The sequence below is a fragment of the Myodes glareolus genome, chromosome 1 (assembly GCF_982192425.1).
Source record: "Myodes glareolus chromosome 1, mMyoGla1.1, whole genome shotgun sequence".
In the NCBI taxonomy this organism is placed as follows: Eukaryota; Metazoa; Chordata; class Mammalia; order Rodentia; family Cricetidae; genus Myodes; species Myodes glareolus.
In genome coordinates, this window is record NC_142026.1 from 57329810 (window position 1) to 57346970 (window position 17161).

Here is a 17161-nt window from a genome sequence, read left to right on the forward strand (position 1 = left end):
GGTGATGAACTGTGGCTGGTGGTTTTATGCCCGTGATCCCAGGACTTGGGAGACTGAGGCAGAAAGACCGTGAGTTTGAGAGCCGTGCTTGTGACTGTCTTTAGGATAAAATGCCTGAATCCTCACACCTGTGAGAACCATTATTACTATATAAACTGTTATTTATCCCAACACTCAGGAGACAGAGGCAGGAGGATTTCTGTGAGTTCCAGGACAGCCAGGGCTACACAGAGAGGGAAAAAAAAAAGACCCTGTCTTGAAAAACCTAAATAAATCAATAAATCAATAATCCCTGACTTATAAATGGTCCTAGCAGTGACCTCTCTTCTGTCAGCTTTCCATTTCTAGGACAAAATGCCTGAGATGAAACACTTATAAACTCAAAAGTGAAAAGGGTTCTGTTTCCTCAGCAGAAGTCACTTTCCCGTGCACTCTTTGAGCAGGGAATCCTGAGGGAAAAGGTTTCTCTTGGCTCACACTTTTCAGACTGTGGTCACTTGCCCCCCTCCTCCATCACTTTGGCAAGGCAGACCTAGTAAGGAAAGCTGGCAGATTAAGACAGCCCACCTCGTGGTGGCCAGAACCAGAGAGAGAAAGAGAAGGGGCCAGAGTCCCTACTGCAGCCTTCAAAGGCATGCCCCCAAAGTCATATACCTCCTCCCATCAGGTCTTACATCCTAATGTTTTACACAACTCCCCAGTGGCCTGACCGTCTGGGGAGCAGACCTGTAGATCATGAGTTTTGGGGGACACTCTCAAAAATACAACTGTAGCGGGGCATGGTTGCACACACTCTTAATCCCAGCACTCAGGAGGCAGAGGCAGGCGGATCTGAGTTGGAGGCCAGCCTGGTCTACAGAGTGAGTTCTAGGATAGCTAGGGCTACACAGAGAAACTCCATCTCGAAAAGCCAAAACAAAACAAAACAAAATTTCATGAACTTTTAGCAGAATAAACAATACTAACCAAACAAGAATACGTTTATTCATCTTGTAAAAAAATCAGGACTTGTGTCTAGGGCTGAGGTCACTTTTTAAAGTTTTATTTTATTGATTGTCATTTTTGTGGGAGTGGAGGCATGTACCGTGATGTACCGTGGTGTGGCGTGGTGTGCCATGGTGTGCCGTGGTGTGCCGTGGTGTGCCATGGTGTGCCGTGGTGTGCCGTGGTGTGCAGGCAGAGGTCAGAGAACAGGTGTCAGTCTTTCCTTCCACGGTGAGTCTCATTAGGTTTGTGCTGGCAATGGCTTTTATCCTTGGAACCATTTCAATCAGCTGAACCCATATCAGCCTGACTCTCATCCCACCTCTGAAGGCTGGTGGCAGACAGAGGGATCCAGGTTCCTTTTCTGCATTTCACCCTCTTGCAGTCCTAAGCTACTGAGGAATCACAGAACATGGAAGTGAGTGTGTGGACTCTCTGCCGCTGAGCTAAGAGAAGGCCCTGTGTAGTTCCCCCAAGGCCTGGTACAACGAATCTTCTGGCATGAAGCTTATGTCAGGATAGACTTCCAGCAACCTGGTGGGAAACTACTTAAAAATACAGCGTATTGTTCTAGAGATGTCTCAAGGCACAGGACTTGGCTGTCAAACATGGAGCCTTGTATATGACCCCCAACCCCACAGAGAGGGGAGGGGGACCCTCTTTCAGGCTCTCTCTCTCTCTCTCTCTCTCTGTGTGTGTGTGTGTGTGTGTGTGTGTGTGTGTGTGTGTGTATTCAGGACTGTTCCCTAGCCCCCACTTCTTTTACTACGTTTTCCAGCTTTGAGACAGGGGTTCCTACATTGCCCAGGCTAGCCTTGAAGTGGTGCTCTTCCTTCTTTGACCTCTGGACACCCTTGTGTTACCAGCCTTGGCCTAAGACACCACGTTCAGCTAAGATTCCCTTTTGAACAACCACATCTTCCCTGCATTATTGTTTGCGTGCCGTTGACCCACACATTTAAAATTTCCAACACAGCACTTGTGAGGATGTTGAGAGAATGGTGTGGATGTCACTGCCTAACTTTAGAACGTCCTGATCACTTCCAAAAGAAACCCCACCCCCGTGAGCAGTCACCGCCCAGTTCCCCTACTCCATTCCCTGGGAACCAGGAGCCCAGTGTCTGTCTCTAAAGATTGGCCTTTTCTGGACACTGCTTATCTGGGGTATCATACAACATGTGTGTGCACACAAGGCCTTCCTTTTATTTGACAAACCGCAGGGACATTATCACTCCTAACCAAAACCACATCATAAAAATAAAATTAAAATTATCTACAACCAGGGCTAGAGAAACCGCTCAGTGGTTCAGGGCACTGGCTGCTCTCGAAGAGGATCCAGGTTCAATTCCCACCACCTACATAGTGGCTCACAACTAGCTGTAACTCTGGTTCCAGGGGAGCCGAAGTCCTCTTCTGGCTTCCATGGGAAACACACATGTGTATACATGCCAACCAGCATTTGTACACATAAAACAAAAATCTTTTCTTTTTCTTTTTTTGGTTTTTCAAGACAGGGTTTCTCTGTGTAGCCCTGGCTGTCCCCACTCTGCTGTTGTTGCTGATATTGGTGGTGGTAGTGTTTGGTGTTTGAGACAGCTTCCCATGTATCCCAGTCTGGCCCCAGTCTTGCTAGGTATCTCTGGTTTACCTTGAACGCCTGCCTCTCCTCCTGAATGCTGGAATTCCAGACAATAAATTATTGACTATCTAGAGCCAGGGTATAATAGAGCTGGGGAGCACTTGCCTAGAATGTGTAAAGTCCTAGGCTCCAGCCCCAGCCCTGAAAAAAAAGCCCAAATATTTAGTCAGTATTTCAATTTTTAAATTTCCAGTAATTGGAGTGTTTGGGGGTTTTTACAATTTGAGTTTTACATTTCCTTCACTCTTCTTTAATGCGTGGCTTCTCTACCTGTTGCCTTGTCTTTTCGCTCACGTGGTCACTGTTATTTGAGACAGGGTCCTACTATGGCTGGCTCTGAACTCAAGGCAACCATATTCCTCCATCTTCTGAGGCCTGGAATTTTAAACAGAAGTCCCACACACAGCTCTCATGATCTGTGTATATGTGCATGTTCCCCCATGTGTCAGTCACCTCAGGTGTCATTCCTCGGGAGTTGACCACCTTGTTTGTTGAGACAAGATCGTTCACTAGCCTAGAACTGGCTGATTAGGCTAGACTGACCAGTGAGCCCAGGGTTCCATGTGTCTCCTCCTCCCCAGCTCTGGGATGACAAGCAAGCGGTTGACTTTTTTAAAGTGGTTCTGGGGCTGGAGAGATGGCTTAGCACTTAATAGCATTTGTTGGTCTTGCAGAGGACCTGGGTTGGGTTCTCAGCACCAACATGGCAGCTCACAACTGTCTGTAACTCCAGTTCCAGGGGATCAAACACCCTCTTCTGGCCTCCAAGGGTATTGCACACACATGCAGCCCAAACACTCATACATATAATTTTCCCCTCTCTGGGAATTGAACTCAGGGTCTCAGGGTCTTGTTCTTGCAAGACAAAGACTTTAGAGACTAAGCTATCTCCCTGGTCCAACACTTTTTGTTTAAGTGTAGGTGTTTTGTCTGTGTGTAAGTGCCTACTGCCTGGTCAGAATAGAGAGCCAGATCATTGGAGCTGAAGTTTCAGAGGTTGTGAGAGCCATCATGTGGGTGTTGGGAACCTCACCCAAGTCCTCTGCAAGAGTAGCCAATATTATTAACTGCTGAGCCATTTTACCAGCCCCTGTGATTATTTTAAGAGAAGAAATCCATATATAGCTCAGTTTATCCAAAATTTCATTTCAACATTTCAGATCTATCATACACCAAGTCCACAGATGGTTAGAGCCTCTCAGATTAGCGTGTCCCCAGTCTGGATCTCAGATTAGAGTGTCCCCAGTCTGGATCTCAGATAAAGAGTGTCCCCAGTCTGGATCTCAGATAAAGAGTGTCCCCAGTCTGGATCTCAGATTAGAGTGTCCCAGTCTGGATCTCAGATTAGAGTGTCCCCAGTCTGGATCTGGCCACACCATCCTGCTTGTGTCACTTCAGATGTTCTTCTGTCCCCTTTGTTTCCTGTTCACTGAGATTTGTTATAGACGAATCAGAATCTGATTTGGAGGGTGTTATCATTTTTTGAAGTTTCTTTTTTTTTCCCTAGAGTTTTCCATCTACCATTCACATCCCTTCTGGTCACCCCTTTTTGTATTGTCAGCAGTTGCTGGTGATGAGTTCCTTTGAGAAGGGACATAATGATATTTACATTTCTAAATATTTGCTGGGTGGTGGTGACACACACCTTTAATCCCAGCACTTGGAAAGCAGAGGAAAGCAAATCTCTGAGTTTGAAGCCAACCTGGTCTACAGAGTGAGTTTTAGGACATCCAGGACTACACAGAGAAACCATGTCTCAAAAACGCAAAAGGAAATAAATAAATTTCTTAAATTTACAGACATAAGACTTCCCTAATACCAAGCATCCATTCATCTCCCAGTTTATGGTTGAAAAGCCACATTCAGAATTGATTTAGAAAGACCTGTTACTTCTCAGGAAATGGAGCAAATCTTAAAACTCTCCCATTTTCAAGATGTCCCGTGTGTTTGACAGATTTGGATATATTAGTTTTCCTAGCTGAGTGCATGGCTCACACGTGTAACAGTTGGGAGGGAGGCAGAAGGACCAAGAGTTCAAGGTCGACCTTGGCTACAGAGAGAATTTAGAGCCCATGTAGGCTATGTCAGACCCTGTCTTAAAAAGCACAAAAATGAAATAAGAACCAGATATCTTAAATTTTCATTATTATAGCAAAATACCTGAAGCAATTCATTTATCAAGAGAAAAGATTTTGGTTTTGTTCCTGGTTTCTGGGTTTGAGTGCAAGATCAAACAGTCCCATTGTCTGTGACATATGTGGTGTCTGTGGGGAGCAGGCTTTCGGGAGGGGACATGTTGCAGAGCAAAGCATGTTGCACATCGCGAACCAGGAAGCAGAAACCGGTTGGTCAGGAAGGTGCTAGAACCCCTAGTCTCCTTTTAGGCATTCCACCAATGACCCCTGGCCCTCTCGCTAGGTCCCGCCCCGTAAATAACCACACGGCCTTCTCATAGTGCCACGTGTAAGTCAGATCTTTAACACCATGACCTTTACAGCCAAACTGTGGCATTGGATGAGGTCTCTCCCGGGTGTCAGCCACTCCCTTAGTCATGAGAGCAGGACAGACACCCATTTAAATCTGAGAGGGGAGGGCCTCGTGAAAACCAGCTGAAATAAGCTTGGGAATGGTTTGGGGCGGCAGGGAGAGGCCCTTCTGAGGGAGGGGGTGCCGATGCTGAGGTGGGAGGAGCGCCAAGAGAAGGCCGAAGGGAGTGTGGCGTCCCTTGCGAAAGGACAGCGAGTGTGAAGGCTGAAAACAAGAACGGGCAGGGAGGAGAGCAGTGTGACTGCAGAGGTGGCTGAGAGAAAGGAGGAGACAGAGGGGGCAGCCAGCAGGGCCTGGTGGCAGCAGGGGAACTTTGGCGTTTAATGTGTAACGGGTGCAGAGAGCTCAGGCCTGAAGCAGGTGTTTTCAGAGTCCCTCCTACGACATGCAGAGATGGCAGGGATGCGGGGAGGAGGCTGCTGTGATGGCGGGAGACAGAGGAGGTGGGGAGCGTGGAGGGGGAAGCCGTGGATGGGTCCTGGGTCTGTTCTGAAAGCAGAGCTGACAGCTTTGCTGCTGAGGGATCAGATGTGGGTGATGAGACAAAAGAGAGCAGGCGGGATGACTCAGAGATTTTAACTTAAGCACATGGGGTGGGTGGGAGCTGCGATTCCTGAAATGGGTAAGGCTGGGGGAGGGGAGATTTTATCTTCTACTGTTCACTTCTGGATTCACGTGTGGTCCTGCTTGCCTATCATCCCGGCACTCTGAAGGTAGAGGCAGGAGCGGTGCCACGAATCCAGGGTCGGCCTGATCTGTATGGGATGTTCCAGGCTAGCCAGAGCTACATAGCAAGGCAGAATTATTTTTTTTCTCTCAGCCCCAAACACCAAGTTTCTCTGTATCCTTGACTGTCCTGGAACTCACTCTGTAGACCAGGCTGGCCTCACACTCAGATCTGCCTGCCTCTGCCTCCTGAGTTTTGGGATTAAAGGTGTGTGTCACCACTGGCCATCTGACAGTCTTTAAAAATAATAATAGTAGTAGTAGTAGTAATAATAATAATAATAAAGAGAACAAGTTACTTCTGAGCATCTCTGTGATGTGACATCCACTCAGATGCCAGTAGTCACATGTGTCCAGAGTCTGAAAAGCGGTCAGAGCCTAGATGGGGAGACCTGACAATCATATGTACAGGGTGACATTGGGAGCCTGGAATCCCAGTGTTATCTCAGGAAATGTGAAAAGCAAAAAAAAGGTGTTAACTCTCAGTCCCGCCCCCATGCACCTCCAACCTCCAACCAGGTCTGGAAGGGAAGGTGACTTTGGCAAAGTAGGGTTGACAGTGGCCAGAGAACACATTGCAAAAGAAGAGGCAGAACAAACGGACAGATGATGACCAAGAGAAGACAGCAAATCTGCAGAGCAGAGTCCAAGAAGGAATGGGAGGGAGGAAAGGATCCTGGGCCCTCATCTGGGGAGGCTGCTGGATGCACCAGGGTACATGATGAGAAGTTCCTGTGTGACTTGGTCTCTCTGCTCTGCGGTTTTAGAGCCTTTCATGATTTGCAAGGCCTGTTACTCATTTAGAGAGCATTTTGCAAAGCTCTTGGCTTCTCACAAAGGACAGTCTAGAGTCAGGAAATATCGCTTCTGTTCATACCCCAGAGCTATGGCTGCATTTTGCAGCCCGTCTCTGTGTTGGTCAGGAAATTCATCTAGTAAGATACGACCAACATCTTTCAAAATAAAACAGAGCACTAAGAACCATTGCGTAGCAAAAGTCAGAACTGTGTCTTGAAACTTATTTTTTTTTGTTGTTTTTTTGAGTTGAACTGTAAGATGCTTTCTTGCTGCTGCTGTGGTTGAGGGTGTTTGAGAAACTGCTTTTGAAAATTACCTAACAATGCACAGCAGGTCTAGGGTGTAGCCTGCTTGGCAGAGCGCTTGCCTAGCAGCACAAGGCCCTGGGTTTGCTTCCCAGAATTGTATCACGATTAATAAAAACCCAGAGACAGAAATTGGGGTTCAACCTGAAGGTCCGAAAAGCAAAACAGCCAGCCACTGGCTCTTACCTCTATCTCAGTCTGAAATGGCGATCCTGCTTCCAGGAACCTCAGACTGAGACTGAGACTGAGACTGAGAGCCATCTCTCATATTTTATAATCCTCTCTGGTTCTGGGATTAAAGGCGTGCACTACTACTGCGTGGTTTCTATGGCAAACTAGTGTGGCTGCTGGGATTAGAGGTGTGTGTCACCACCGCCTGGTCTGTAAGGCTGATCAGTGCGGCTGTTTTACTCTCTGATCTTCAGGCAAGCTTTATTTATTAAAATACAAATGAAATATCACTACATGGAATTGCATAAACTGAGTGTGGTGTTGCATGTGTATAATCCCAGCACTCAGAAAGTCAAGGCAGGAGAATTGGGACTTTCAGGCCAGCCTTGGCTATGCAGTGAGTTTCAGGTCAGCCTGGGCTACATGAGACCTTGTCTTAACAAACAAAAACAGCACCTGGGCAGTGGTGGCATATGCCTTTGACCCCAACACTTAAGAGGCAGAGACAGGTGGATCTCTGTAAATTGGAGGAGAGCCTGGCCTGCAGAGTGGGTTCCAGGTCGGCCAGGACTGCATAGAAAAACCCTGTCTTAAGCAAACAAAAGCAAAAAAAAATTTTAATTTAAAAACCCACTATTATTAGCTGGGAGTGGTGGCACATACCTTTGATCCCAAGACCTTTGTGAATTCAATGCTAGTATGGTCTACAGAGAGAGTTCCAGGACAGCCAAGGCTACACAGAGAAACCAACAAAACAAAATGAAAACAAACAAAAAACCCTGCCATTATTTTACCAAGAGCCGGGGCTTATTTATTTCTGTTTGGGGCTCACAGACATGCAGCCCACACCCTGTGTAGACACTGCTGGAAACCTGTCATTCATCCCGGGCAAGCACCCCACCAACGGAACCTTTTGTTTCGTTCTATTTTGTGTTTTGTTGTCTTTATGTTTGTTTTGGACACGGGGTCTCACTATGTAGCCCTGGCTGTCCTGGAACTCTCTAAGTTGACCAGTCTGGCCTTGAACTCACAAAGATATACCTGCTTCTGCCTCCCATGTGCTGGGGTTAAAACAGCAGCACCCCGTTCAGTTTAGCCACACACGGGTGCACGCATGCACGTGCACACACACTGACCTCCCCTGCCCACCCGCAGGCCATGGACAGCCAGAAGCAGTTCTCAAGCCCAGAGATCCAGTTCCTGCTTTCCTGCTCCGAGGCCGATGAGAATGAAATGATCAACTGCGAAGAGTTCGCCAACCGCTTCCAGGAGCCAGCGCGGGAAATCGGCTTCAACGTGGCAGTGTTGCTGACCAACCTGTCAGAGCATGTCCCCCATGACCCGCGCCTGCGCAACTTCCTGGAACTGGCTGAGAGCATCCTGGAGTACTTCCGGCCTTACCTGGGCCGCATCGAGATCATGGGCTCATCCAGGCGAATAGAGCGGATCTACTTTGAGATCTCAGAGACCAACCGTGCTCAGTGGGAGATGCCCCAGGTCAGTAGACCTGTACCAGTACCTGAGGACTTGGTGCCATGAGTGTTCATACCCTACATGGGGCTGCATGCATCTTCAGTAAATCTGCATGCTTACACACACCTTGCTCTCCTGCTCTCTGGGCCCTGGTGGGCCCATACCCACTCCCCCATATACACTCTGATGGCTCTGGGGTGCCCTGACATGCTCACACACCCCTCTCTGATCACTGTCCTCTTAAATATGCCCCTCAGAGCAATGTCTGAGGCAGCCTGGACCTTCAGAGTCCTATCTCAGTGTGCCCCACCCTCAACCCCATGCATCTAACCCACCAACGCTTGAGTGTGTCCCACAAAGCCCCGAGAACACACTCACATCTCCCACAGCACACTGCCAACCTGCTGAGCCCACTGGCTCATCTGTGAGTCCCACGCCCTTTCTCTTGCATTTCCCACGTGGCCCTCACACACCCTCGGCCCTGCCCTGCCCTCCTGCATGCACTAGCACACAGTCTTCACGCTCTTGCACACACATACCCTTAGCATGCCCCCAAGCACCTGCACACTCCTTCACAGGCTCTCGCCCTCTCCTTCCCCCTCCTAGCTCACACGAGGTCACACATGCATGGCCTCCTTATCCCCCACACCCCTCTTATCTCTCCTCCGCAGAACCCAGCTCTGCACACTCTGCCCCACAGAGTGTCCTGCCCACATGCTCTGGGCCCTCTTACACTGACTCCCGCACACTCCCCTTGCATAGACTGGAAATGTAGACCCTCGCGTGATTACATGTCTTCTCTGCTGCCTGGTCCCAGGCTCTTTCTACATTTGGAGTCACACCCTATGAACATCTTCCCAGCATGCCGATGCTCTATTCACACCTAAATTCTTCCTTGGTCCCTGGTGCTCCCTTGCTCACCTCACGGGCAAGCTTGCATCATGTACTTCATGTCCCATCAGGGACACGATGTCCTTCCCCCCGGAATATCTGCACACAGGTGCCTGCAGGGAGCTCCCACTCACCACGCCCTCCTGGTGCTTCTGCTTCTAGCTCCCCCTCCTCCCATGTGCTCCTCCTCTGCTCCCTAGTGCAGACCCTCTCTTCCTGTGATCTCCCTGGACACCCACTCCTCCTGTGCACACCTGCTTGTGCTCCCTGAGAATGCATGCATGTCCATGTGGGCCTCGTGGGAGATTTATCACCAGTGAACCCTAAAAACCATGAGATGCCAGCACTAGTCTAACCGCTGGACGCCTGGCGATCTTTAACTCTTCACAGCCATCCTGTAACGGGTCCTTCCATTGGTCCCATTTATGGAGGGGGAAACTGAGGCCATGGAATTAAGTAAAACAATCACCCAGCTTTTCAGTGGTAGAATCAGGAATTGATTGACAGCTGCAAACCTTTTGCCCTCAGCTCCTGTATTCTGTCTTCCCAGAAAGGCTAGAAGGAGCCTGGCGTGGTGGTGCATGCCACTTGGGGGGGGGGGTGGAGGTAGGAGGACCAGGAGGAGTTCAAGGTCATCCTCATCAACCACAACATTTGAGGATATCCCCAACTTAGGTGGGGATACATGAGATGTCTCAAAATGAACAAACAAAACAGCTAGAAGGTATATGCTGGGCATGTACAAGTACATGCGTGTAATCCCAGCACGTGAAAGGCTGAGGCAGGGGGATTACATGTACAAAATAAACACATGTTAAATATGGAGACTGTTTCAAAGCAAAGACAAAAAAAATGGAAACATAAAAAATCTAGATTCCGGGGCTAGCCTGTTGGGAGCTCCAACTCTACCTCTTATTTATGATCTGTGTCAGCCTGGGTGCCTGCCTGGGTCTGTGAATTCTTGGTTCACTGCCTGTCTTTATTAAGGTAACATAGTTACTTACAAATGAGTGATATGCGCACACATACATATATATACACATATACACATACATATATACATACACATACATGTATGGAGAGAGAGACTGCAGCAGCCCAGGGCAGCCTAGAACTTGGGGTCCTCCTGCCTCACTTCCCATGTGTTCAGATGACCATGCTGGACCATGTTCTGTAATTAGCTGCTGTTAATAACTTGTAGGCTGTGTGCAGCGATGCGCACCTATAGACCCAGGCACTCTGGAGGTCGAGTGGAGAAGATTGCTTGAGGCTATGAGTTCAAAACCAGCCCAGGCAGCCTAACAAAACCATGACTTCTTGAATATTAAAGAAGTATGGGCCAGGCAGTGGTGGCACACATCTTTAATTCCAGCACTTGGGAGGCAGAGGCAGGCAGATATCTGTGAGTTGGAGGCCAGCCTGGTCTATAAGAGCTAGGTCCAAGACAGGCTCCAAAGCTACAGAGAAAGAAAGGAAGAAAGAAAGAAAGAAAGAGAGAAAGAAAGAAAGAGAGAAAGAGAGAGAAGAGAGAAAGAGAGAAAGAGAGAAAGAGAGAAAGAGAGAAAGAGAAAAAGAAAAAGAAGATAAAAGAAAAAGGAAAAAAAGTATGGGGTATGGTAGTGCACCCCTTTAATCCTAGCGTTTAGGAGGCAGAGGTAGGCCAGTCTCTAGGTCTGAGGACAGCCTAGTGTAAATAGTGAGTTCCAGGCTAACATACAGTAAGACCCTGTCTCCAAAATAATGATGATAATAAAAATAATAATAGTAATAATAGCAATTATGCTCACACACATGGCTGGATCCCCCCATGTCCCCCCACCCCCACCCCCGCGCGCTCCATGCGTCTGGGCTGTCCAGCGAGGCGAGCCATTCATCCCGAGAAATAGGGTGTGGCCCGAAAGGGGGCCGCCCTCTTGCGCTCACGTTGAATACACATTAGTGTGGAATCTGGCGCTAAACCATTCCTAAACGACCTGCTTCTGAGTCGGGATTTCATACGTAGCAGAGCAGTTCCCTCGCTGCGATCTATTGAAAGTCAGCCCTCGACACAAGGATTTGAAAGAGAAAAGAATAATAGCAGTTACGAGTGCTTAGTGCTCTTGCAGAGGGCCGGAGTTTGGTTTCCAGCACCCCACGTTGAATGGCTCACAACCCATGTCTTCTCCCAGAATCCTAGGCCCCCTGCATTCACGTACACTCAGACACACATAATTTTATTGTTTTTAAAGATTATTGTATGTGTGAGTGCTTTGCTTGCACGCAATACGTTCACCACCTGTATGTACGTTCTTGAAAACGCACTGAATTGGAGTTACAGACGGTGGATAAGTTGCGCTGTGGCTGCTGAGAACCAAACCCGGGAGTCCTCTGAAAGAGTAGCCAGTGCACTTAACTGCTGAGCCATGTCAGCCCTACACATAATTTACACCAAGAGTAATAAAGAAGATTGTGGAGGGTGGTGCTATACAGTTTCAGGAGTTCAAGGCCATCCTCAACCCTTTAAGTAGTTGGAGGCTAGCCTGGGCAACATGGAGTCCCAGTCTCAAAGAGCACCTGCTACAGTGAACTCCGCCGTCTGCTCTTCTCTACAGGTGAAAGAATCCAAGCGCCAGTTCATCTTCGACGTGGTGAACGAGGGCGGCGAGTCCGAGAAGATGGAGATGTTTGTAAGCTTCTGTGAGGACACGATCTTCGAGATGCAGATCGCTGCTCAGATCTCGGAGCCAGAGGGCGAGCCGGAGGAGGACGAGGACGAGGAGACGGAGGAAGGGGAGGAGGGCTCAGCGGGCCCCGACGGGACGGGTGTTGCAGCGGCCGCGGGCGTGTGGGCTTGGCTGGCGGCGTCCGCGAGCAGGACGCTGCGGGGCCTGAGCTACCGTAGCCTGCGGCGACGCGTGCGGAGGCTGCGGAGGTTGACAGCGAGGGAGGCGGCCACAGCGGTGGCAGCGCTGCTATGGGCGCTGGTGTCGTGCGCGGGGGGCGCGGGCGCAGGCGCGGCAGCAGGGGCGCTGAGGTTGCTCTGGGGCTCGTTGTTTGGCGGCGGGCTGGTAGACAGCGCCAAGAAGGTGACGGTGACCGAGCTTCTGGCGGGCATGCCGGATCCCACGGGCGACGAGGTGCACGGCCAGCAGCCTAGCGGCCCTGGCAGCGATGCCGAGGGAGAAGGCGGCGGAGAGGGCGAAGGCGATGCGGCCGACGGCGCGGGAGATGAAGAGACTGCAGCAGATCAGGCTGGCACGGGAGGTGCCGACAGGGCGGTGGCTGTGGCCGATGGGAGCCCATTCCGGCCAGAAGGCGCTGGTGGACTAGGGGACATGGGTGACACAACACCTGTGGAGCCTCCCACGCCAGAGGGCTCGCCCATCCTCAAGAGGAAGCTGGGGGTGAGAGAGGCCTGCAAGGTTCCAGGGAGGGACAGCCTGACAGGAACCCTCAGAGAAAGCAGAACTGAAAGAGGAAAGCAAAGGTCAAAATGTTGGGGAGAGAAACATACGCTGTGGACCAGAGAGAACCAAAAACCTAGAGATCAAAATAGAGGAATGAGGGAGGGACCAGGACTAAAAAGATACATGGAAAGAGTACCAGGACACCAGGGATGACCCGCAGAGAAACACGGTGCTGTAGGGAGTTAGCTAGTCTATGAGAGAAAGAAAGGTCCCCCAACATCCTCACACCTTGATGCTAGGGTTGCTGCCTGTGGTTGTCAAGGTGATGAAAAGCCATGAGGGACAAGAGCATCTTTGAGCAAGCATGCTGACACAAGCCTGTGATTCCCACACTGGGGAGGCTGAGGTAGGAGGACCTGGAGTTCAATACCAGCTTGGGCTACACAGCAAGAACCCACCACAAACAGACAAAAAGCTCTTTGAATTCAGACTGATTCTGCACAGGATTGCAAGCCAGGCAGTTTATCTCTGTGAGCCTCAACTTCCCCTCTTAACAATAAGACTCTTACTTAATCCCCCTTTCCTGGGTAGAGGGGAGTAAGGATAACACTTTGGTTACCCAGGGAGACAGAAGTGAGGCCAGAGAGTAACAGACTAGACAGAGGCTGGTGAGCACCACGAAGGCTCAGATCTGTGTCCTGTCCCCAGGTGGAGGGAGAAGAAGAGGAGCCCCCTCCAGAACCAGAACCAGAGCCAGAACCTGAGAAAGCCGAGTGAGTGTCTCGGAGTGCAGGGAGCCAGACCCTTGCCTCAACCCTTCTGAACTGAGGGTCTTCTTAGGTCAAGGCCCAAATTATACTGGTCACTCTCTGCCCTCTGCCCTCTGCCCTCAGCATCATTCAGTCCATACCTGGGGACAGAGGAGAGATTTCAAGAAAGACAACAGAGATAGGATGCTCCTTTTAGCTCTACATCTCAGTGCTGTGCACGTAGGTCCTTCTGTCTGTGAAGTTATTTTGATCGGATGTGGTAATCCCATCTAAGGGGCATAAGTCAAAAGTTGAAGGTCTGCCTGGGCCAGAGCAAGTTCAAGACCATCCTAGGAAACTTACTGAGATGTCTCAAAATAACAAGGAAAGACAAATGCATCTCAGAGGCGGAGCAGTTGCCGAGCACGCTCAGGGCCCAGCTTTAATCCCTACTACTGCAATGGAGTAGCTTTGCTTTGTTTAGCCCCGCCCCTACCGGCACCACTCAGCTGTTTTGCTGGAGATTGTGAGGGCAGAGCCTCAGTTGTCTGGGTCCCCAGCACCATCTAGACCTGGCCTGCCTGGCATAGGATGGCCCCTAAATGAGTGACTTTGGATAAATGACTTTTCCAAGCATCTGCTGATCCCTTTCTGTGTCCTACAGTACTGAGAATGGAGAGAAGGAAGAAGTCCCTGAGCCTCCTCCAGAACCCCCCAAGAAGACACCTTCTCCACCCCCTCCAAAAAAGGAGGAAGCTGGAGGGGCTGGCCTGGAAGAATTTTGGGGGGAACTGGAAGTACAGAGGGTGAAATTCTTGGTGAGGACCCAGCAGGGGCACCCTAAAACTTTCTCTTTTTGAGAGGCTTCTGCTCTCCCAGCCCCAAGCTTATCTCAGAGAGGAACTTATTAAAGAAAGGACAGAACTGTCCCCAGCTGGGAGGTCTAGACCCTCAGAGGTCCTGGGCAAGACCCATCTTATCTGTCCCTGAAGGAGGAAGGTGTCTGGGACATAGCATCCTGACTCCACCTCAGGCCAGTCCTGACTTGAGTTGGGGACAGGACAGGGAGGTTGAATGGAAGGCCGGTCTATGAGGAGCTGTGAGAATAGGGATAGAAGAAGTGCGGGGGGAGGGGGGGGCGATGAAGAAGCCATCTTCTACTTCTGGTAATGCAAACCGTGAAGCAGTGTGGTATGGGGGCTGGGATATGGACTCCCGTTTACCTGGAGTCAAACCCCAGGTATGGAATTGGGGTGTGGCTCAGTGGCAGAGAGTTTGCCTCTTATGAGAGTCCCAAGTTCCATCTCTGGGATCTGTTCTCCCAAATAATGGGTTTGCAGCTCCTTGATTGGATGACGTTGAGAAAGATAGCACCTCCCTCCCCGAGCCTCAGTTTCTTCATTTGTAAAGGGCCATCACGGCAATAGCCCGTCCATAAAGCCATGGTGCGAGCCAAACAAAGGCCTGGCATTTTCTTCGCTCTCGGCAGAGTCTTGGCACCCAGTGAGCACTCCTGGGGAAGGAGACTGTGGGAGCAGCCAGCTGAGGCTCGGGTTCTTGGGTTGTGGGTGAGCAGTGAGCTGTGGGCAGGGAGGAGGCCGCACTGTGACCGCTCTTCCCCTCTTTCTAGAACTACTTGTCGAGGAATTTCTACACACTGCGGTTCCTGGCCCTCTTCTTGGCGTTCGCCATCAACTTCATGTTGCTGTTTTACAAGGTGTCTATGCGGTGGTCCCGGGCCCTGCGGGAGGGTCAGATCTTTGCCCGGCTGGGAGGCGGGAGGCTCAACACACCGCAGGGCCTTCAGGGAAGGGGTGAGGTTCCAGACTGAGACTTCTTAAGGGAGTCTGGACTAGACAGCTGGGTCGGGACACGCTGTGGATCTGAGTAGGGGTGGCTAGACCCGTGGGGGACAGATGTCTGCGTGCATTCACTAAGGGACACAGAACTGCTTTCCCAGCCAGCTTGGCCACCTGCCAGGCAGTACCAGGTGTGAGGGTCCCCTCTGCAGCACCCATAGGCCCATCGAGGCTGCTTCACTCTCAGGCAGCGGAGGAGAGGTGTAGATGAAGAAGAAAGTGGGCAGCTCATGGAACAGAGAGGGAGGGCTAGGAACCAGGACTCTTGAAACCAGAGGGGGCTTTGTGGTCCTGCTGGGGAAGGGGGCTAGATCACAACACACACAGTGTGGTAGAGCTGGGTGGTGGTAAGAAAATGCTTAGCTTCTCCACGCCTCCTCATCCTCAAAATGGGGTCAAAACCACGTTTATAGGTGAGACTTGTGAAACTTAAAAGTGGGAGCCAGGGTCAGGTTTGGTGGCACGTCTTGATCCCAGCACTTGGGAGACAGAGGCTAACAGGAGTCCCTAAGTTCTAGGACCATGCAGGTCTACATAGTGAGACTTTATCTCATAAAGTGAGGCCCATACAGGAGGATCAGGAGTTCAAGGTCATTCTTGGCTATACAGAGAGTCTGTGGGCAGTTCTGGGCTACACAAGACCCAGACTCAAACAAACAAATAAAAAAAAACTGTAGACCCAGTCTCTGGGTCTAGAAAGTTCTATATAAGCCCGGTGTGATGGCACATATCCATCATCTCAGCACTTGGGAGGCTGACACAGATGATCACTAGTTTGAGCCAGCCTGGCCTATATAGCAAATCCCAGGCAAGCCTATGCTACCAAGGTCCTATGTAAAAAACAAAGTGTTGATGACAGTGGCGGTGCACGCCTTTAGTCCCAGCACTCAAAATGCAGAGGCAAGAAGATCTCTCTGAGTTTGAGGTTAGCCTGGTCTACATAATGAGTTCCAGGCTAGCCAGAGCTACCCAATAAGACTCTGTTTAAAAGAGAATTGAGGAGGGAGAGGAAGCAAAATAAAGTGTCTTATAAACACTACTGATTGTGAGTTTGGCATGGCAGGCCGGGGGCCACCAGGGTCCCCTCTGATTTACCTCTGACTCCACTTCAGGTCTCAGACTCCCCACCAGGGGAGGATGACATAGAAGGCTCCGGAGCTGGGGACATGTCAGGGGCAGGGTCTGGTGGTGGCTCTGGCTGGGGCTCCGGTGCCAGCGAGGACATGGAAGGTGATGAGGATGAGAATATGGTGTACTACTTCCTGGAGGAGAGCACGGGCTACATGGAGCCCACTCTGTGGTGCCTGAGCATGCTGCACACGCTGGTGGCCTTCCTCTGCATCATCGGCTACAACTGTCTCAAGGTGAGACCTGACCTGTGACTGTGGTCCTGGGCAGGGAGGGCACCTAGGAGAACGGTGGGGGCAGGAGACTTTAGGATGGGTAAAGATAGCCAACCAGTACAGGACTGAGGTCTTCGGCGAGGATGCTCTGGCAACGGGGAGCTAATGCAGACCATGGCTGGCGTGCTAAGCTCCAGCTGATCTGCGCTGTGCATACCTGGCTGTGTTCGTTTCCCCATCAAGGGGGCAAATTTATCGTGGGGAATATTATTTTCTGCCTGTTAATCATT

General features: G+C 50.4%; 1 protein-coding gene across 1 annotated transcript in view; it reads left to right on the forward strand.

Moving 5' to 3' along the window:
* The window catches only part of Ryr1 (ryanodine receptor 1), a 121311-nt gene that overhangs the window by 92033 nt on the left and 12117 nt on the right, over nt 1-17161 (forward strand). The window contains exons 89-94 of the mRNA XM_087907114.1: nt 8326-8667; nt 12126-12917; nt 13629-13693; nt 14334-14487; nt 15300-15386; nt 16641-16892. Coding sequence (XP_087763240.1) covers nt 8326-8667; nt 12126-12917; nt 13629-13693; nt 14334-14487; nt 15300-15386; nt 16641-16892 — 1692 coding nt within the window. The remainder of the gene's footprint in view (nt 1-8325; nt 8668-12125; nt 12918-13628; nt 13694-14333; nt 14488-15299; nt 15387-16640; nt 16893-17161) is intronic.